The sequence below is a fragment of the Lissotriton vulgaris genome, chromosome 2_1 (assembly GCF_964263255.1).
Source record: "Lissotriton vulgaris chromosome 2_1, aLisVul1.2, whole genome shotgun sequence".
NCBI lineage: Eukaryota > Metazoa > Chordata > Amphibia > Caudata > Salamandridae > Lissotriton > Lissotriton vulgaris.
The window spans coordinates 584,575,828-584,598,702 of record NC_141687.1 but is presented as its reverse complement, the minus strand read 5'-3'; the positions used below and the strand labels follow the sequence as shown (position 1 = coordinate 584,598,702).

The following is a 22,875-nucleotide window of genomic DNA, read 5'->3' as shown; positions in this document are numbered from 1 at the left end:
GATCACCAATGTTAGAAATGGGTCTCTAGTTGGCAGGGGTTTGCACCCTGTCCAAGTAGGGACCTACACTCCAGTCAGTGTAAGTTTAGTACACACTAAGTTTACCTGTGCTCACCCTCGGGTAGCTTTGCTCAGATCAGTCTAGCTAAACAAAAGAGGCAATGTCTAAAGTATTTGTGCACACACGCAGAGTAACACAGTGAAAACATCACAAAACTACTTCACACCAGTTTAGAAAAATATGCAATATTTATCTAAGTAAAACAAGAGCACAACGACAAAAATATAACAAACACAAGTCAAGATATGATTTTTTAAAGATTAAATCAAAAGACACTGCATAGATAACAATATATCCAACTGGGGCTATCTGGTCACGAGTGACCAGGATAAATCCTCAAGTTCAGTCCGACTGTGATAGAGCATGGGCCGGGCTACATGAGTAACGCAGACTCTGGAACAGTACCTTGAATGAGTCAAAAAGTCAAAGACAGTGCGATGAGCATAGGAGGTGAGCCATTTTGAAGACAAGTGATGCGTCGGTTCCTTCCTACTATGCAGGTCATTGGTACGTTGGACCATGGGGATGATGCTTTGTGCAAAGGAGGTGAGGTGTCTCTGTAGCAAAATGATGTGTCAGTTCCTGGAGGCGGTGCAGGGTAATTGAGCTGCTAACGCCCAGGAATGATACAGAGAGCAGAGGAGGTGATGTGTCGGTTGCAAGTAGTGCATTGGAGAGAATTGGATTGGTGCTGTTGTGGATGATATGAGAGAGGACTGAGTATAGGGTTGGTGGTGATGGAAAGGGGTCTGTTAAGCGTAAGTACAGTACAGAGCTGGCATTTTGTATGAACATGGAGTGTGTGTTTGAAGGGATTAATGTTATGTATAATGTGGGTTTGGGTTGTGTTGGTGATGTGTGGATATGATAGTGGTATAGGACAGAGGTTTCGTTTGTATGAGAGTGAAGGTGCCATTGTGTGGCTGTAGGGGAAGAAGGGTGTTTAGATGTGGTTTGTGGGGTTTAATAGCGGTTGTTAAGACAATTAAATGCAGTTATAGTTTGTTTGTTGTAAATGAGCAGTGTGTGTTTGCTGAGATTGTGTTTGTATGTTTGAGTATCTGGATGGTGTAAGGTGTTGGCCAGTAAATGGTAAAAAGAGCAACATCTCTGGGCCTAGGCTCAACCCGGCCCAAAACGGCAACCGTCTTTGTCCAGCCCAAGATCAGGTGACCTTGCTCCAGTGGGAACCCAAGCCCTAACCTTAACCAATCAGAACCCTAGCCCTAAACCCTAGAACAATGGGAGCCTGATCCTATTAACCAATCAAAGCCCTAGCCCTACCAATCTAACAAAACCCTAAGAACTAGATCCAATAGAAACCCTAGCCCTATGCAGAATACAACATGGATGCATCAACCAATAAGAAATCTATTTGAAGAGGATGTAACCTTAAACTTAAGGGCCTATGCAGGTGTGAGGGGAGTGGTCAGGCCTGCTCAGATGCCTGGGGGTCGATCACTAAAGCAAAACTGGTGTGCAGGAGGCAAGGGGGTACCCCTGAAATCAGACTCTCCTTGGATCCAGACAGGCTCAATAAACACTTTGTAGTTCCTGCTCAACCCTGTAGGAAAGGTAATTCTAAGCCACTAAAATACTGCTTCTCATGCACTTAAATAAACACTTTTTTTCTTGCCAAAAACGAGTGATAAATACACTTTCCAAACACAATTTAAACCATAAAACAGGTTAAGCAGCCTCTTAAACAGACTCTGGTTAGGTTTAGGGTGTATTGTGTATTTCTAGCTTGTAAAGGGGGGCCGGGTTCTACCTTTTAGTATCCTTAGCACAGTTTAGGGAAGACTCAAAAGAGAAATTTAAACAGTCACGGGTAGATGAAAACAGCAGTTTTAGAAGTAAAAATTGCACAGAAACCCATTAATAAATGTAAACAGTCATGGGTAGAGGAAGAAAAGCAGTTTTTAAATTGCAAAGTACACAGTACAAAGTCTGTGTTCTTACCATCTTCTCGTTGTCCTTGCTCATTGGGCTGTTTAGGGTTTAGAGAAGTAGGGGCTACAAAATGAGGTGGGAAAGGGACTTATTTTGTGCAGTAATATAAGCTGGAACCATGCAGTCTTTACTTTACCCTGATGTGGTTCTTGAGGGACAGAAAGGGGTCAATGAGAATGCTCAGGCATTTAGCAAGGGATGGGAGACTCGAAAAGAATCATATTGTGATTCAAAGTCCATTGTCTGGCAATGGGTTTGGATAATTCCCCCTTTGTAGCGTTGAGCGAATGTCCCACCAGCCTTATTTAGAAAGTATTCGTTGTTTTACATCGTATCAAAGGCCACTGATAGGTCAAGCAGCATAAAGGGAAATAGTTCACCATTACTGATGATTGACAGAACGCCTTCCACAACCTCTAAGCAACAGTCTCTGATGTACAGCAGTTGTGGGATTTTAGATGATTGTGAAGATCAAAGTGCTCTTGAATCCCAGCTAAGTGTACCCATTTGACATTATATTCCCTATGCAGAGATCTTTTGTGAAGGTCAAGTTAATAAAGAACTCATCTGGGTCCGGGCAAGCTTTTTTGAAGAAATAGTAGATGGTAACGCTATTGTTTTGTGTAATTTGCAAAGTGTTGCTAGACATGCTACTAAGTAATTTTCACCTACACCTGTCTAATACTCGCAAAGACATCTAAGAGCTACTGTTTCAGTTACATCTTTCTTATGCTAATTTACATAAAGACTTTTTTAAAATAATCTGTTTAATGTTAGAGTGATGGTTAGGTACATTGGACACACAGGTAAAAGTAATGTTTCTTCTCCTCTTAAATCACTTGCCAGCCCAAGGGAGGGCTCGTGAGGGTAAGGTAAAGAAAAGTTCAAGGTGTATGACAGTTCAGAAGTGTGAAAAACATTAAAGCAAATAAAAACTTACTACTATTTATAAACAAGCATCTTGATTTTCAAGAATGAAGAAACTACCAGCCAGATTCATCAAGCGAAATGCGCTCGCAAAAGGGCCAGGTTCTGAGAATCTGGCCCTTTGCGAGTGCAATTTTTGCATTTGGGATTCATCATCCCAAATACAAAAATCGCTAATAAAGAATTCGCAAATTTGCGAGGATTAGCATTTAAGGAATCTCTATTAGAGATTCCTTAAATGCTATTCATGAAACATTTAAAAATTGCGAATTCGCAATTTAGGTCCGCTATTTACCACGAAGTCAAACCTCGTGGTAAATAGCGAAAAACTTAGAAAAATGCATTTGAATGCATTTTTCTAAGTTGCATGTTACACACACACATGTCCTTTGGACATGTGTGTGCACAACATCAGTGTAAATTCACATTTCAGGGATGCTACAGGGTGCCCTTTGGACACCCCTGGCACCCTTAAAATCGCATCATTATTTGCGATTAGCAAATTGCTAATCGCGATTAGCAATTTGCTAATCGCAAATAAGGAAGCTGTGGGAATCGCAATTTATTTTGCGATTCCTACATGAATCCCGTTTTGCAAGTCCTTAATAGCGATTCCTTAATAATCGCTATTAAGGACTCGCAAAACGGGACAATGATGAATCTGGCTGTTCTTTACTTACTTATTTGTCCACTAGAGCAGCGGTTCATCCTTTGTGGACCCCCACATAATTATTAGTGGAATCTGGGGACCCGCACTGAATCATTATTTGAATCCTTGGACCACCCCTACCCTCATAAGACTCTGACCTAAGTAATTGCGAGGATTTGAACCTCAAAACAATACCCAAAAATGCAGAAACAAGGATTCATCAAACAAATAAATAAATGATGAAATATTTGATTTAATTTACACACAAGCTTTTGCAAATTAAATTGAGCCTACCCATCATCCATACTATATTCTGGTTTATGCATTTGCACTGCTCCCAAAAATCAATCTGCGGGTGCCAATGAAATTCTTAGTGTCCCATGTCAGAATCCTTCACTCTTACAGAACATTTTTAATTTTTCATATTGCTTTTTGATTTATATATGATTCATACTCGTTTAATATAATTTAATTTTTTAAGCAATCGAGGACCCCCAGGGGGCTCAGACCACAGATTCAGAACCACTGCACTACAGTGTATTACCTATTACAGCAATCACACTGATAAGAACAGGAGTGCTAACAACTCTTGTGCCCAGAATACTGTGCAAAGGGGTTTTTAAAAAATTAGGACTCCGGGGGCGCGCTGCCTAGGTTAGAACGTTACAGTGTGTACAAGGTACATGAAGTATCGTTGTGTAGTGCGTAAAGAGCAGACGGCAAACACCCTTAACCGTCCAAACAAGTCAAAAGACAAGGCAAATTAACAAAACTAGGCTCTCGCAACTACATGTGTGTTATCAAAACAAGGTACAATGACCAAAAAGGCAAAAGATGCGCAGAAGCAGGTTCTTTGGTGTAAATCTTCTTGTCACAGCAAGATGTTTATTATCTCCAGACTTGAGAATGATAACAATCGCCGACACGTGTTTCGTCGTGTACGGTTGAGTCAACACGACTCTTCAGGGCTTCCACTCCAAATCCAATGTATGGTCGGAGTAAGTCTGGGTCTTTTGATCTCAGTTCAGGCACTCAGTATTCTGTATGACTATAATATAGTTGATACTGTTGAGAGAGTATTCGGTAGGAATATATGGTTAAGTCTCTCGTCTGTTAGGTGATCGTTTCCCACTGGTAATGATGATTTATAAGTATGGCGCTGGGTCTCGCTTTTGTGTAAGGCGGAAAGCCGGGAGGGGATTCTATAGATGTGCCAAATGAGGAGACGGGTGCGTCACCTCTACGGCGGTATGCCGCTGCAGGCAATCCCTCCTCTGTAGGTTCCCGGCGGTCGTCTCTCGTGTTTTGATAACACACATGTAGTTGCGAGAGCCTAGTTTTGTTAACTCTTGTGCCCAGTTTATACTGCCATTGCAATGGAAGGACCAGCCTCTAAAAACCGCCATGCTGACAATGTTTCTGAAGCTTTGCTGCCAATTTTTCTGAAGCAGAGTCCACCCATCTCAAACATTGAACATTTTGGATTTCAGCTAACACTGAGGTTGAGGAGACAGATTTGCTTCACTGTTCTCAGTATGGTGTTCAATGTGATTAGGAGTTAGTTGCAGATGTATTTCATGAGAAATGCTGTTGTAGTCGAATGTTTGGAGATGCTGTATCATTGTAGTTGTGACTAGTTTGTACTGACAATTACGTTTTGCACATTTAAGGGTATCTGCCACACAGTAGCACTTCTGTATGTTTACGATCTGCACCATACAAAGGTTCAAAGAAGTCCTATACCCAGGGCTGAGGCGGTTCAGAGGGACCAATCAACATTACTTCAAAAAGTATTTCGTTATTACGTGGATCAGGTACCTACAGTACGTAGGGGCATATTTACAAGCCCATATGGCAACTTTCAGTGACGTTGTGATGGCAATAGGGACCTTGCCTTATTTACAAGGCAGCATTAAGCCATTTAACGTGGCTTAATGTTGCATTGTAAATAAGGCCCCCTTTCACACTGTGGTCATTCCACTGCAACACCCATTGATTTTGAGGCTTCCCTCTATTTACAAGGGCAGCGTAATTAGGAGGCAGCACCAAAATTAGGACCAGGGAAAACCAGGTCTTACCCTGGCGCAACGAGGAAATTCCTTATTTCTCCTCGTTTTTGCTATTTCCATGTGTGTTGCCTTGTGCAACAGACATAGAAACCTCAAATTGCCTATGATTGTTTTTGTTCAGGAAGGTCTCCTTTCCGGCACATAAAGAATACAAAACATTTAAATGCTGTTTTGCAACTTCTATGTGTGCTGTATTAGGCAGCACACATAGAAGTTACAAAACACAATTTAAAGATTGTTTATGTGCAGGAAAGTGGACCTTCTTGCACATAAACAATCTTCCTCTCAACACAGGCACACTTACAGTATGGTGCAAGCATGCCTACATTAGCGCTAGGCAGCTAAAGGTAGCGCAGGCGGAAACGCAGGGCTGCACCATATTCTAGTAAACATGATGCAGCCCTGCGTTTCTAGAGTGATGAAGCGTGTCGGTAGCCTTCTTGGCTTCACGACACACTTCGCCACTTTATTGTAAATATGCCCCTTCGTTTTCTAACTGTCACAGAAAGTTTAGACCAATGTCAAGCTTCAAAATATAAATGGTATGTTACAAAGTGAAGGTAAAACGGATTGGTTGCTGCGATGTGCTGTTGCCATGAAGTCGTATGTCTAAGTAGGAGTTATATTGTTTGCAGGCTGTACTGCAGACTGTCCTTTAATTGTTCAATGAAAGTTTTTTAATTAACTTAATGCAACTCAATTCATACTTGATACGAAAAATACAGGCACATTTGCTTAAATTTCAAAGTATGATTTGATTTTTGCGAGAAGATCCCAAACCTGCCTTATATAAGCCATTGTTTGCAAGTCACTTCAATGAGCAGGGTAATCTGCTGTGCAGAAGAATTGTATTAGATTCTGTGTGTGCTGTTTGCCATGATAGACCGCGTAGGACAAGTGGCTGCTGGTAACCGGAGTGGTGCGGTAGATGGAGCTAACACTCCTGTGGCTGCGGAGAGAGGTGCTGGAGCTGTAGCAGCAGTGCTGGTGTTCCCTCAGATGGACAAAGAGGCCCCCACAACTGGTAGGTGTGTTCTTATTTCACATCATATGGAAATGTGGAAAGTTGACTGGCAGCATGCACCACTTGCATTGTATGTCCTGATGTTTTAAGAGGGCTCTAAAGATTATTTAGGCACAACAACTACGTTGCAACACATGCAATCATGGCATTGGGAGTGCATGTAACACAGAGAGCCTCAACATTTGCAAAGTAGTGATAGCAAAGCCCATACTTGTGGAATAGTTAGGCTGGTGCTCACCTTTCTCTTCTGTTGCAGCCCCTATGTGAGCAACTGCACAGATGGGGGACCAGAGTGGAGAATGTTCTTCTGCAGCTGTACACATGACTTTATTGTCACTACATTTGTAGTCTGCAACATGTGCCGAGCTACGCTCTGTAAAGAACTGGAGAGTGTAATCTTCCATCATCATCTCCGACGAAGAGTGACACTTTTTCAAGTCGCATTTCCCAATACAACTTCTACTTGAGCCTCTGGAACCCTACAGGGCTTCAGAACCCCAAAGATGGTTGAAAAATAGATTGTTTTGTGTGTTATCATTTGTGTGTTCATAAATGTTCTGGAATATTACTTTGTTTCCATGTGAAATGACCTCGGAGAGTGTGTTGTGTGTTCTTTGTGTGTGTTGTTTGTACATTTTTCATAAACATAGACAATGGTTGGTCCAAAGCAAAACTGCATAATCTCCCACGGAGGTGTTGTGTGTGTCAGGGAACCTATAAGTGTAGTTCACGAAAGTGTGGGTAATTAACGATACAAAGGCTGGATTTCTTGTGGAATGCATATATAATATATGAAACAACATATTAGCATAGGGGAACACAGCCAATAATTAAGAGTCATTGCACCATGCCAAACGCAAAGCTTTCCAAATACATATACTGTCAAAGCATTTAAACTTATGATCATTATAATGATTATTTAGCTGTTTTGAATTGTTGTTTTGTATTTTCTCCACACTTTACATTGTAAATAAATATTACCACGATACAAAAAAATTCTAAAAGTATTTACAAAATGTTCTTTATTCATAGTTAATAACTTTTACTTTTGAAACTGCTGTCAAATTCTTAGCAAATATTTCTTAGGCTAAATGTCGCAATTTGTGCCGTTGAATGCACTGTTAAATTTGTAATGGGAAAGCAAAGCAATTATACAAGTTGTTTTTTGAAAAGCAATTTTAGAAAAAATTCTTTTAGAAAATCATTTGATCACATCCTGCTCATTGAGACTGTCCACATGGGCATGTAGTTTATTATCATACGCATACTTTTGGAATGGTAATTGAAACTGAGAGATCAGCTTTGCCAGTGGTTTCAGGTATATGTTGAATAGTAAATGAGACAAAATAGATTGCTGTGTGATTACACCTGAGATAGCTTTTTGGGATGGTGAAGATGAGCCAACATTGATTTGTTGTCTTTAATTTGACAAGAATGATTGCCACTATCACAGAGCCTTATCAGAGATTCTGGCACATTTTTAAGACATTGGAGTAGAGTTATATGACCCACACTATTGCAGGCTAGAGCAGTGAATGAAATATGTTATGTTAAAGAGATCTGTAAAGCACTTGTATACCCGGAGGTGTCATGGAACAGCCATTTCTCGAACACAAATAAGAAGCTACCCTTAGTTATTAAGTGCCATGACTTCAACTCCTTTCTAAAGGAGAGCAAGGAGGTTAGGGCCCTAATGTGCGGTGGAAGAGGATCCCAGGGCTTGGCTGCACCCGTAATAAAGCTTCTTCCTACACCTAATTCATTGTCTTAGAACTGGGGACCACTGATTTCTTGGCCCCTGAGGATCTGAGATGTCTACTGGGTTCATATCGAAAAGAACGCCTACATCAGGAAATTAGGGCCGATGTCATGTAATGCCTTATAGGCTAAATACATAGCTTTAAATGTAATGCCATTCCTGAATGGCAGCCAATGTAGTTTGTGTATAGCCTGGGAGACTGAATGAAACTTAAGAATTCCAAGAAGTAACCCGGCTACCATATTTTGTAAAAACTGTAGTTTATTCAGATACTCTTCTTGTATATTGCAATAATCGAGTTTGGACAGGATTAAAGCTGTAATAACTGTTTTTCTAGCATCTGATGGAAGGAAAGGAAGTATTGTTTTGATCATTCTCAAAGTGTGAAATGAGGATCAAACCAAAGTGTTGACCTGATTTCCAAAATTCAGTTTATCATCATAGACCACTCCCTTCACAGAAGAGCAGGTCTATCACACGAGGTCACCATCCCAGCGTCCCCTATTGCTACTGAGAAGTGCTGATACGTTAACAATAAATGTACTGCACCCAGCTTGTGAGGTGCTTACCCTCTCTTTCAAATAAAAAAGTGCATGTACCCAGTTCACCTGCCCCTGGTCACAAAGAGCAACCATGCCCTGAGACTGAGAGTTTTCACGTGTATGCCACAGGAGCACATATGTACCTGTCCGTCTCTCCTTTACAAAGGAGTGTAAGCACTCTCAGTATAAAACTGGTCCACCCTTCTCACATGCAGAAAGAGCCGAGGCAGTGGAGGCCTCAGGGCTGCACTAGTGCCATCATAACTCTTCTACAGGGGAGATGCTGTCACAGCCAATATCGTAGTCTGACTGGGCTCCACTAAAAACGAGTCGAATCTCACTGAGTCACTTAAGGATGCTCTCCTTTCTCCAGCAATGCTCTAGCTTCTCTTCCCATGGCCCTTGATTAGAGGAGGCCAACGGAGCCACGAAGACAGCAGTCATTCCCCGGGCACCAGTCGTCTCCCCCTCAGCCTCCCCCTCCACTACAGGTTTTACAATAAATTGTTTGTTCCCTTTATCTGATTCTAAGTGTCCAACAGGGCCTTACACCTTCAACAGGTTCCAGAAATTAGACGTTATAATTGGTTCAGTGACTTAATATCGAGGGACATAATATAGAATGCCCAAAATATTGACTCCAAAATATCGACAGACAAAATATAGAATCCCAATCTACAAACAGGTAGGTACTAAAATATCGAATCCAAAATATAGATTGTTAAAAATATAGTTAACCAAAATATAGAATGTTTTAAATATATTAAAAATAATATAAAATTAATTAAATTTTAAAAACAATTAAATAAAACATACTTAAAATAATGTAAAAAAATCTTACAATATAAAAATAATAAATGTAATGTAAAAAAAAAGTAGAGAATTTGTTGGATAGCGAGAGGGTAAAAATTACTATTCCCACTCCAGTGAGTGCAATAGTAGGGAAAGCGTTGGATAGCGTAGGGGTAAAAATTACTATTCCCACTCCAAAGAGTGCAACAGTAGAGAAAGCGTTGGATAGCGGAGGGGTAACATTACTATTCCCACTTCAGTGAGTGCAACAGTAGAGAAAGCGTTGGATAGCGTAGGGGTAAAAATTACTATTCCCACTCTAGTAAATGCAACAGTAGGGAAAGCGTTGGATAGAGTAGGGGTAAAAATTATTATTCCCACTCCAGTGAATGCAACAGTAGGGAAAGCATTGGATAGCGTAGGGGTAAAAATTACTATTCCCACTCCAAAGAGTGCAACAGTAGGGAAAGCGTTGGATAGCGGGAGGGTAAAAATGACAATTCCCACTCCAGTGAGTGCAACAGTAGGGAAAATGTTGAATAGCATAGGGGTACAAATTACTATTCCCACTCCAAAGAGTGCAACAGTAGGGAAAGTGTAGGATAGCGAGGGTAAAAATGACTTTTCCCACTCCAGAGAGTGCAACAGGAAGGAAAGCGTAGGATAGCGGGAGGGCAAAACATTACTATTCCCACTCCAATGACTGCAACAGTAGGGAAAGCGTTGGGTAGCGTAGGGGTAAAAATTACTATTCCCACTCCAGTGAGTGCAACAGTAGTGAAAGCGTTAAATAGCGGAGGGGTAAAATTACTATTCCCACTATAGAGAGTGCAACAGTAGGGAAAGCAGGAGGGTAAAAATGACTATTTCCACTCCAGTGAGTGCAACAGTAGGGAAAGCGTTGGATAGTGTAGGGGTAAAATTACTATTCCCACTCCAGAGAGTGCAACAGTAGGGAAAGTAATGATTTAAAATTAAAATTAATTATCAATACCAATAAAAAATGTATTAAAAATAATTACCAATTAATAAAAAATTAATTACCAATTAAAAAATGAATTAATTATTAAAAATAAATTACCACTCAATAATTAATTATTAATTAATTATCAATACATATAAATAAAAATCATTTTTCACTTCATTACAATTAAATCACTTCCCACCTTATTCCCCTATGAACTCACAACCCGCTCCAAATAAATACAATTAACATAATTATCAATTCATCAAATACAAATTATTTACCAATTAGTAAAAATTAATTACCAATTAATTTAAATTAATTACCAATTAAAAATTAATTATCAATACATAACTAAAAATTAATATTCAATTTACTATAATTAAATTACTTCCCACCCTATTCCCCTATAAACCCATAACCCACTAAGGAATTAAATTACGCAAAAATTAAATTACATAACATTCATTACTTAAAAAAAATTAAACATACATTACAAAATTAATACATAATTTTAATACATATACTACCATACATAACGCTACAAATAATTCAATATTATGGAAATAGATATTTTCAATTCTTTATTATGGGATTCGATTTTTCATATCCTAAATTCAATCAATCAGCAAAATTTGTAAAGCGCGCTACTCACCCGCTAGGGTCTCAAGGCGCTGGGAGGAGGGGGAGACGCTACTGCTCGAACAGCCAGGTCTTGAGTTGCTTCCTGAAGGAGAGATGTTCCTGGGTCAGCCGAAGGTGGGCGGGGAGGGAGTTCCATGTCTTGGCCGCCAGGTAGGAGAAGGATCTTCCTCCGGCGGTGGTTCTGCAGATTCGTGGGACGGAGGCGAGGGCGAGGCTGGCGGATCGAAGCTGGCGGGTGGGTGTGTAGAATGTGAGGCGGCTGTTGAGGTATTTGGGGCCCATGTCCTGGAGAGCCTTGTGTGCGTGGGTGAGGAGCCTGAACGTTATCCTCTTGCTGACGGGGAGCCAGTGCAGGTCTCTCAGATGGGCAGAGATGTGGTTGTGGTGGGGGATGTCCAGGATCAGTCGTGCTGAAGCGTTCTGCATGCGCTGGAGTCTTTTCTGGAGTCTTTTCTGTGGTTCCCGCGTAGAGGGTGTTCCCGTAGTCCAGTCGGCTGGTGACGAGGGCCTGGGTGACCGTCTTCCTGGTTTCGGTGGGGATCCACTGGAAGATCTTACGGAGCATGCGCAGGGTGTTGCAACAGGAGGACGAGACGGCGTTGACTTGTTTGGTCATTGTGAGCGAGGAGTCCAGGATGAAGCCCAGGTTGCATGCATGGTCCGTTGGCTTGGGGGCGGAGCCCAGGGACGGGGGCCACCAGGAGTCGTCCCAGGCAGAGGGGGAAGGTCCCAGGATGAGGACTTCCGTCTTGTCTGAGTTCAGTTTCAGACGGCTGAGCTTCATCCATTCCGCGACGTCTTTCAATCCTTCCTAGAGGCTGGTTCTGGCGGTGGTGGGGTTGTTGGTGAGGGAGAGTATCAGCTGGGTGTCTTCAGCGTAGGAGATGATGTTGAGGTTGTGTTGGCATGCGATGGCTGCAAGGGGGCTCCTGTAGACGTTGAAGAGGGTGTGGCTGAACGAGGATCCTTGCAGGACGCCGCAGATGACTTCGGTGGCCACGGAACGGAACGGGGGGAGGCGGACTCTCTGGGTTCTTCCGGCGAGGAACAAGATGATCCACTCCAAGGCCGTTCCTTGGATTCCGGTGTTGCTGAGGCGCTTTACTAGGGTGCGGTGGCATACGTTGTTGAAGGCTGCAGAGAGGTCTAGGAGGATGAGGGTGGCTGTTTCCCCTTTGTCGGGCAGGGCCCTGATGTCGTCGGTAGCTGCGATGAGGGTGATCTTGGTGCTGTTGTTTGCTCGGAAGCCGGACTGCGAGGGGTCGAGGGATCTGTTTGACTCGAGGAAGGTGGAGAGTTGTTTGTTGACGGTCTCCTCAATGACTTTGTCAGGAAAAGGCAGGAGCGAGATGGGGCGGAAGTTCTTGAGGTCCGTGGGGTCCGCGGTGGGTTTCTTCAGGAGGGCGCTGAGCTCGGCATGTTTCCAGCTCTCCAGGAAGGTGGCGGATGCGAAGGAGCAGTTAATGATGTTCCGTAGATGGGGTGCGATGATGGTGTCTGCTTTGTTGAAGATGTGGTGTGGACAGGGGTCGGTTGGGGAGCCGGAGTGGGTGGTGTTCATCATGCGGGTGGTGTCTTCGGTGCTGACCGGGGTCCAGGCGCAGAGGGTGATGGTGGGGGGCGCTGGTTCAGTGGTTGGGTGCCTGGACTGTGCGTCGAAGCTGTTGTGTATGTCGGTGATCTTGTGGTGAAAGAACGAGGCGAGTGAGTCGCAGAGGTCTTGCGAGGGTGTGATGTTGTTGTTTCCGACGCTGTGGTTGGAGAGCTCTTTAACGATGCTGAAGAGTTCCTTGCTGTTGTGGGTGTTGTTGTCCAATCGTTCTTTGAATGTTGTCCTCCAGGTGGTGCGGATCAGCTGGTGGTGGTTGCGGGTGGCGTCCTTGAGGGCTGACATGTTTTTTGTTGTCTGGTCGTGGCGCCATGCTTTCTCGAGGGTGAGGCAGGTTTTCTTGGAGTTTACGAGGTTGTTGGTGAACCACGAGGCCCCCTTGCTGCTGGGTCTGCTGGGAGGGCTCTTCAGCGGTGCCAGGTCATCGGCGCAGTTGGTGAGCCACTGAGTTCTGGCTGAGGGAGTTGGTGAGCTGGTCGGTGGTGATCCTGCTCCAGCTTCTGCGGGGAACCTGTTGCGGGTGGTGGTGGGTTGTGGTTCTCTCGAAGGTGAAGTAGACGCAGCTGTGGTCTGTCCTGTGTAGTCCGGTGGCGTGGCTGAAGGAGATTTGCTTGCTGGAGGAGAAGATGGGGTCTAGCGTGTGGCCGGCGTAGTGCTTGAGTCCGAGGTTGGCGAGGTTGTCCAGAAGGGCTGCTTATATTTTAGTAATTCGATATTCTGGGCTGTCTATATTTTTGATTCAATATTTTGGGAAGTCTATATTTTGGAATCAATATTTAGGGTGTTCACCATTATAATTATGACTGACACTCAGGTTTGCTGGATATAGCATAGCTGCCATGGAGTGCACACAACGTCCTCTCCTCTGTTCTGTAAATCAACACACCAGGGAGCCCTAATAGAAAATCTTGCGTATTTCCAAGCAGCCAATAAGATTCTTTTTGTAGCCGTTTCACATCCAAATTGAATTCCTAAATCATGGAAACCTCTGCATTTCATAATCTTTAGTCCAAAAGGAGTAGTAATATTGTGGTAGGCCCATTACTAAGCTTTATGATGGACCACACTAGCTTTAATAATTATTTATTTATTGTGTTTTGAAAAGAGTCTCTTGATTCAAATGAGTCTCTTTGAGCTAAGCAGTTTTTAAATGGGGAGTGCAGAGCCTATTGAAGATCTGTTGTTTAGATGTTAATGGTGTTGATCTAATGTCTTTAACACTTGCCTGAACTTTAGTAGTGCGGCTTGAGAGCGGAGTAAGTGGCACTGAATTCCATAAAACGAGTCCTCTGCCACACTATTTCTTGGAACTGAAATGGGAAACCTCGAATTTGGCTCCACTAGCAAATCTAAAGTGCTGAGCAGTTGTAAAGAACCATGTTAGATTTTAAACATCATATAAGATATTTTGAAAATAACTATTTTACTCACCAGCAGGCAATATGATTTGTTGGATGTAGCCAGAGACCAAATCGAATATTTTTAAGGTTAAAGACTGATCTGATCAGGGTATTTTCGATTTTTTGACGATGGTTGACAGACTTGGATGGGAGACCTAGGTAGCACAGTTGACTTATGGGCATATGTATCAACCGAATTTTGATTCACAAACTCTGCGAATCGCAAAAAAGCAGCGTCTGCGACTCAAAATTCGGAAAACGGTACGTATGAGGATAATCGCATCGCAAATTTAAGGAATCGCAAAATTTACGATTCCTTAAGTTTGCGTAAGCATTTAAGGAATCGCAAATTGCGATTCCTTAAATGCTTTGTATAAAGCACCCAAGTTGTGTGATTACTCATTAAGAAATCGCTAATTACCACCAACTTCAAGTTGGTTGTAATTTGCGATTTCTTTCCCAAATACACTTTTTGGCATTTGCAAAGGTGCCATGTGGCGCACATACATGCCCTTAGGGCATGTATGTGCTCCATATGTGCACACATGGTCATTTCAGGAGTGCATCAGGGTGTCCTTATGATATCGTTGCACCCTTGAAATTATTCTCAATTTGCGATTCTCAAATAGCGAATCGCAAATTGAGAATGACTTCCCATTCATTCCCGTGGGCGACTTGGCCCATAGAAATGTATGGGAAAGTATTCCTTTATTGCAAATTCACAATTTGCTAATCGCAATGAAGGAATACTAAGAATTCGCTAAAAAATTGCGATTTCTTTCATACATCCCATTTTGCAATTCTCAAATAGCGATTTCTAAAAAATCGCTATTTGAGAATCGTAAATGAGGATTTTGATACATATGGCCCATAGTATTAATGTAAGTGGACAACTGTGAGGCATATTATCAAGAACAGCGTTAGAATTATCGCCGCTTTAGTGACAGGAAACTGCCGCTGAAGCGGCGATAATTGGCTTGATAATATGCCCTTGAGAACTTCAATAGAAGCCCATGTTCACACCAGAACATGGGCTTCTATGGGAATTCACAAGGGCATATTATCAAGCCCATTATCGCCGCTCTAACGGCAGTTTCATGCCGCTATAGCGGCGATAATTTTAACGCCGTTTCTTGATAATATGCCCCCACATTTGTTAGCATTACATTTTGAATAAAACATAGGAAAGATAGAATGTCTTGTACTACTTGCAATTGATTAAAATGCGTTTGAGTAATCTTTCTAATGATTCAGCTCTGAGTCTAGCATGATTCCAAATTTCTAAGAGAAGGAAGTGGTTTTGGACAATCCCCTAGTTTACTTGGCCAATGCAAGCTATATCCACAATTGACTTTGTTGGTTAAGGGCAGACTCTGAGATTGGACGGGATTAAACTTCAGGTAGTTTTGTTTCATCCAGCCAGAAATTGATGTACAAAGGTAGGCAGGCGTGTTGTATAGCCCTTAAATTAATGAGGTTTTGAGTATTGTCAGCATATCAATGAACAAAGGATGAACATAAATGCTGAATAACAAAGGGAATGAGGATTATTCATCATCAAAAACTTTATTACGATCACCAAGATCCTAAAAAGTATACAAGTATAAAAGCAGTAAACATATAAGAATAACTATATTAAAAACTATTTCATTAAGTAAATGTGCAAAGAGCAAAATGCAGCAATTCCTAGGGAAATACAGTGCTTCATGCAAGTAGCTTCCCACGCCTGATTCATAGTGCGTACCAGAATCTGGAGAGGCCAAAGACCAATGGTCTACGGGTATCAATACACAATGTTCTCATTACCTCAAGATAGTGTCCCGGATCAACAAGTCTACGCAATGGAAAAATCAATTTTTCCTCAAGGATAAATAATGGGGACAGAAGAAAAATAAATGGACAATTGATTCTGGGCAAGCTCTACAAGCATGGCAAAAAATATCAAACGAAGCCCTAGAACCCCACTTGGAGCAAAATAGTCTGTTCGGTAGGGTCTTATAGCGAAACTGTAAAGCAAGTTTGTGCACCAACACAGTTGTAATTTTATCTATGGTTGACTCAAAAACAGTGGAACGAATTTAAAAAGCAGAAAGTCTTTTGTCAAACTGTTAGCTGATTCTGCCAAAGCCATTGCCAGTGTCTTTTCCCAATACATTTCTTTCAGCTTCACCCTCGTGATTTGCACCATACTTTCTTGATTAGTCCAGAAGGTCTCCATCCCCAGCCTCCCAAGTAAATCGCGTAAGGAGATAAACCACCTAATCTAAGATGCCTTGGGAAATTTCAGGAGATCATTCAGAGTCTCTTGATAAGTTTCCAGCTCTTCCACTGTCCATAGCCTAAACCAGAATATTAGCAATTTACAATTCAGCTTATGATGCGGCTACCTATGGGCAAGGTCCAAGTACAGAGGTTTCAAAGGGGAACTATCAGGAAAATCGACCAGCGATCTTAGGAAGCGGTTTTCTACAATTATACGGGGGAATTGATTGCCCGTGCCCCATAGCTCAGCACCATACAGTACTCCTCCCAAAACCTTGGTGTTATAGATTTCGAGGGCTAGGGAAATTTGACGGGATACCATCTTCCTATGTATTTTGCTGACGTGGGCACATTGGTGGATTAATTGTAACTTTGCTTTTTCCATATGTGCCCCCCAGTTGATCGATGGGGTCAGACAGATGCCCAAGTAATCGAAGACTTCTACGTGTTCCAACTTGGTGCTACCAGCCCACACAGATCTAGTTGTTGGTTTGTTTTTCCCTCTGTTCAGAATCATGTCCTTTGCTTTTTACTCATTTAAAATCAGGCCCCTGTCATCACAAAACCTTATAAAATCATTCAGAAGTTGTTGGAGACCCTGTGGCGATCTAGATATTTGAAGCATGTCGTCTGCCAATGGCCAATAATACTCTATTCTACAAGATGCAATCTCCACACACCCCCTACGTTTTAATGCACCAATTAGCACCCCCTTAGCCTTCCTGCAATCCTGGTTATCCCAGGACTCACAGTGTCTTGCAACCTGTCTTTACATTTTCTCCACATCCCCCCACACTGTGGGGGGCCGACTAAGTGTGTCCCTTATTTCGCTAAAGAACAGCTTGTGGCAGGCCCCAGGCTATCCATTGCATTCTTGGCAGGCAGTTTGGCCAGCTCCTTGATCAACTGCCTTGCTTTTTCCTTCGCTACTTCTAAAGCTGCCAGGTGCACCTCCACCCGGTCCGATTTAACAGCTCTTTGGTTATTTGTAACCGAGAGCACACCCAAATCAGGGCACCCCGTAATGACTGTCTGTGGGGGGCAATGTTTTGCAAGAGCAAGGGCGTTGTGGTCACTCTCTGATCTTTTCACCACTATCATATCTTCCACTAAGGGCTAAAGATTTGGCGTAATTAAACAATAATCGATTCTACTGGTGTGACCAAGTCTTTTGAAAGTGTGTTCCTCATTTCGACGAGGATAAGTACATAATCCTTCCCCAGTAAGTCTATGGGGCCCTTGCTCCAACCTTGAAGGGCGTCTATACCTAATAGAAATAGAGGTATTGGCCGGGGGAATAGTACAGGAATCTATTGCCAATAATCCAATGACCATATTCTTATCAAAGAACCTAACTTCAATTATGTCCCTATTGGCCCCAGGTAAGATGAGTCTTCCTGCATATTTGATATCACCTCTAAATTATCGAATAACAGTGGCGGGTGGATCTCAGCCATTAAATGACTTTACTTTTTAGTGAGTCATAGTCTTCCGGCCCAACCCGAGAGAGTTTGGGAATTTCAGTGAGGTAAACCACATCTTGATCATCCGGATACCTCTGTCTCGAGTAGATACTATCCCTTACTGACCCCATTTCCCGTATCTCCCCATACCTTGGCGAACGGGCCCTGGCATGGACAGTTCCTGACTGTGTGTTCCTAGTTGCCAATGGGTCAATAAGATTTAGATAGTGATTCATGGGGCTGACTTAAGGTTGAGTAAGGTACTGTGCAGGGCAACTTTGTTCGATGCCTCTGCAATCCCCAGAGATTAAGGTCCTGTACCCCTGTCCTCTGCTGTAAATTGGACTGCTGGGGGGTGCAAAAAGGGACCAGTGGTACACCTCCTTCCTGCCTGCCGCTCCCTCTGTTTGTGTAGCAACCCCCCGTCTGAGGGCAGCCACCTCATCTCTCAGTGACTGTATCAACGACTTTAGTTCAAGCACTTCAGGGGCATGGACACTAAAGGACACTTCGGAGATCTTTGGACCCACTTCTGAGAACCCTACCTCCTCCTGGACAAGGACATCAAATCTATTTCGACCTTCAATTTGGGTAACTTGTGCTATACTAGGGATGCAGCATGACTCTGTGCATTGTACAGATTTAATCGGGTCTGGTTCCAAATTGGAAGATTGGTTTTTCAGACACCAACTCAACCTTTTGGGACATATTTTGAACATATGTGGAATTAGCTTCCCAGATTTTTTCCCTTGTACTGGGTTGGATGAAGTTTGTAAAGGGGCTGCGGGGTCATCATCTATGGTTATGGCTGGCGATATGGGAGCTCAATGGGTCCGTGTCTACTATCTCCTGGCACTCAGTTAATATTGTCTCAATATGGTCCATAGTCTCATGGTAAAGAGACTTCTTATTCTGAGAGTTATCCATTCCCTGAGCCTTATCAGGGATTTTCTTCTTGCCCATCTTACTCGGATTTCCCTAGTTGTTTGATTAGCAATAGTGACTCGCCACTACACTTCTATAAGAAAATGCTCAAAGGCTCTGACTCGGCCCTCACTCCCACTGAGGCAGGAAGAGTGGACGGGCCGAACCAAATAGTAAATGGAGATAACTATACTTCTTCAAAACAGGGGATTAACCATAAAGTGAAGGGGTACAGTACCATGATCTGATTTAATCCGTTGGACCAGGGAAGATCGTCCTACAGCCAGGCCAAGGGAGGTGGCCCTGCCCTGCCTCCTCCTGCCGCTGACTGGGACAGACGGGCCCGCCCTTGGCCCAAGCAGGCTCGCGTGCGTCCCGCGCCATGGGAGACCCGCACCAGTTTAAGCGCCTTCGGGCACTTCTCCTCTGACGATTCAGTGGCGCCTCTGGGCGCAATAGATTATGGGGCTGGTGACCCCTTGAAGGAAAGTTGAGGGTGGCAACAACGGATCACTCTGTCTCGAGTAGATACCATCCCTTACTGTCTCTGTACCTTTTGCCTCTTAAGCCCTGAAATCTTTAATTATGCTTTTGGTTCAGAGGACCTAAACGTTCAAATCCCTACATTGAATTGATCTCTTCCAGGAGTTGTAACCAAGTATCCCTCCTAGGCTAGACTCTCTTTAGACTTCCCACTGAGTGGCAGGAAGTGCAGTAAGACATACAATCATGTAAATCACCTTTCACTCGCATTATAATGATGCAAAGAATACCGTCAGCCAAAAATGCAATGCTAAGCAGAAATGTTGAAAGGAATTAAAGATAAGCACGAAAACCTGAGATTGGGTACAGAGTTCTAGACTTGAGGCAGAACACTGAGATTTCTCAGCTGCATGCATAGCCTTACCTCAGAAAGACTGGTCTGCAAAAGGGACACTGCACAAAGGAGACGTTCACAAAGTGGCTCAAATATCTGCTGCTCCTCATCTTTCCACTGTGAGTCATCTTCACTCTAAAAAGCCCAAAGACATTTGTCAAGAACTGGTAAGATCATGGCAAGAGACACATGAGAGCCACACAGCACAGAAGCTGCCCCTTCCTCTTCCAACTGCCAAGAGGAATGAGGAGCCAGGTATAAGCTTTTAAGATAGAGTATTTCATGATGATAGACTTCAGCAAATGTGTAAGCTTCAGATCTTCCAGCCTGGAAGGTAAAGGGAGAATAGCTTGCACAAAATGTCGAGGAGGCGCATCGCAATGAGATGAGTAATGCTCAGATGGGTACCATCCCAAGCATATAGCTTTCAAAAAATTCCTTAGAAGTTGTAGGGCAGGAAACCTATGAATGGAAGTGCAAAGTCCTTCCAATGGGTGTACAATATAGATAACAACTAGAGGATGCTTAATATGTATCCCATACAGAGGAGATTTAAGGCTGGGACCATCTGGAGGAGGACAGGTGGGCACATCTTAGAGGATGTCTAGGCTTGGACTCGCCAAAGGAGTTAGGCATGCCTACTGTAACTCAAGCAGTCAATCTTCTAGACAAGGCCCTGCAGAGAAGGTCGTGTGGGAAACCCTCTAGAAGAGGTGTAGATTGAGACCTTCTGGAGGACGTTAGAGAACAGGCCTTGATGAAAGGCTGCCAGGTCGAGTCCTTGCAGGTTAGATGCATGTTGAGAGCTTCAGGAGGACTCAAATGCTGGATATCTAGGTGAGAAGCACAGAGTAGGCCCTTCCAGAGGAAGCTGTATTTGGGTCTTTCGGGAGAACTTCCGGGACTATATGGTGCGCCTTTATAAAACTACAGGGCGTCACCTTATAGAGAAAATGCAGGATGAAAATGTAGACATACTAGCACAAGGTTGAGAACAATTATTTATTTTACAAAAAACCCATTACAAGGTTTCTGTGCCCCTTGTCCACTCTCCAGTCATCCCTGTCAAGATCTTATTCTAGAATCTAGCTTCAAGGTACAGTAGCCTGGACAGCACCTGAACTGAGCTTATATAAACATAATAGGGAATCTTCTAGAGCTTGGGTACTCACAAACTTTCTCTCTGGGCCAAATTTACAGTGTGGTTTGTGTCCGAGGGCTGCACCGGTGGGGGGGTGGGGGGGGGGGGGGGGGGGTCAGTGGGGGAGGGGGCGGGTCTAGAGCAACAAAAAAACTGTGACCATGAGGTTGAACACAGGTCCCTGCAGCAGACGCCTTCGTCCACTGAGCTACCAGACCCGGCATACACACCTCTCTCTCTGTCTCTCTCTCTCCCTCTCCCTCCCTCTATCTCCCTCTCTCTGCCTCCCTCCCTCCATCCCTCTATCTCCCTCCCCGGTCTCCCTCTGTCTCACTCACTCTGACTGTATCACTCCCTCTCCCTCTCTCCTTCCCTCTACCTCCCTCTACCTCCCTCTCCCTCTCCCTCCCTCTCCCTTCATCTCCTTCCCTCCCTCACCCTCACTCCCCTTCCCTTCCCCTCACTCCCCTTTCCCCTATTCCCTCTCCCTCCCTCACTCCCCTTCCCTCACTCTCCCTCCCTCCCCTTCCCTCTCTCCCTCCCTCACTCCCCATCCCTCCCTCACTCCCCTTCACTCACTCCCCTTCCCTCCCTCCCCTTCCCTCACTCCCTCCCCTTCCCTCACTTCCTTCCCTCACTCCGTCCCCTACCCTCACTCCCTTCCCTCACTCCCCTTCCCTCCCTCCCTTCCCTCACTCCCCTTTCTCACCCCCTCCCCTCACTCCCTCCCCTCACTCCCTTCCCTCACTCCCTTCCCTCCCTCACTCCCCTTCCCTCACTCCCCTTCCCTCACTCCCCTTCCCTCACTCCCTCCCTCACTCCTTACCTCACTCCCTCCCTCATTCCCCTTCCCTCACCCCCTCCCTCACTCCCTCCCCTCCCCTTCCCTCACTCCCTTCCCTCCCTCACTTCCTCCCCTTCCCTCACCCCCTCCCTCATTCCCTCCCCTTCCCTCATTCCCTCCCCTTCCCTCACTCCCTTCCCTTCCCTCACTCCCCTTCCTTCACTCCCTCCCCTTCCCTCACTCCCTTCCCTCACTCCCCTTCCCTCCCTCCCTCCCCTTCCCGCCCTCCCTCACTCCCCTTCCCTCACTCCCTTCCCTTGCTCCCTTCCCTCACTCCCTTCCCTCACTCCCCTGCCCTCACTCCATCTCCCTCGATCGCCCTCCTCCCTTTCTCTGTCTCCTTTTCTCTGTCTCCCTTTCCCTCCCTCTGTCTCTGTCTTCCCTCCCTTTCCCTCCCTCCCTCTGTCTCTGTCCCTCTACCTCCCTCTGTCACCCTCTGCCATCTCACCCTGCCTGTGTGTCACGGGCTGAGACAGCTTCCCCAGCCAGCTTCCCCAGAGCGCACAGACACACAGCCCCCACTTGAGCACTTCACAGCACTTCACAGGTCTTTAAAAAGACCATTTGCATGTGCATTCACCTCCTCTTAGCACCCCTGCAGCTCCACTCTGGCCTCACTGGATTGAATCGTCCGGCCCCCACAGAGCAGCAGAGTGTTTGCAGACACTCTTTGAAAACACGGGTAGGATGTCTCATGGTCCGCGGGGCCCCACGGAAGGCTTGTCGGGCCGCCACCGGCCGCGGGCCGTACTATGAGTACCCATGTTCTAGAGGAACAGGATTGGGGTGGGACCTACAAAAGATGTTGGAAAAAGTCAATCCTAAGGCATATGGTGGAGACCCTACTTGGGAGGTGTAGAATCTTGCAGAAGAGAGATGTGGCGGCCAGCTCAGAAATATCCTTCTCCTCTGGTTTACAAGTGGAAGGTGAAAGAAACTGCAATAAAACTCTTTCAAGTGGTTCCAGACA

At 44.3% G+C, this 22,875-nt stretch overlaps 1 protein-coding gene across 3 annotated transcripts in view; it reads right to left on the bottom strand.

Moving 5' to 3' along the window:
- LOC147730783 (uncharacterized) overlaps nucleotides 1–22,875 on the bottom strand; it is a 200,598-nt gene that overhangs the window by 119,316 nt on the left and 58,407 nt on the right. For 2 of the 3 annotated variants that reach the window (XM_086958631.1, XM_086958632.1), the window contains exon 3: nucleotides 19,951–20,055. In XM_086958631.1, the coding sequence (XP_086814757.1) occupies nucleotides 19,951–20,055 (105 nt within the window). Of the gene's footprint in view, nucleotides 1–19,950; nucleotides 20,056–22,485; nucleotides 22,684–22,875 lie in introns of those variants that run through there. The other variant, XM_086958633.1, reaches the window with a different exon arrangement.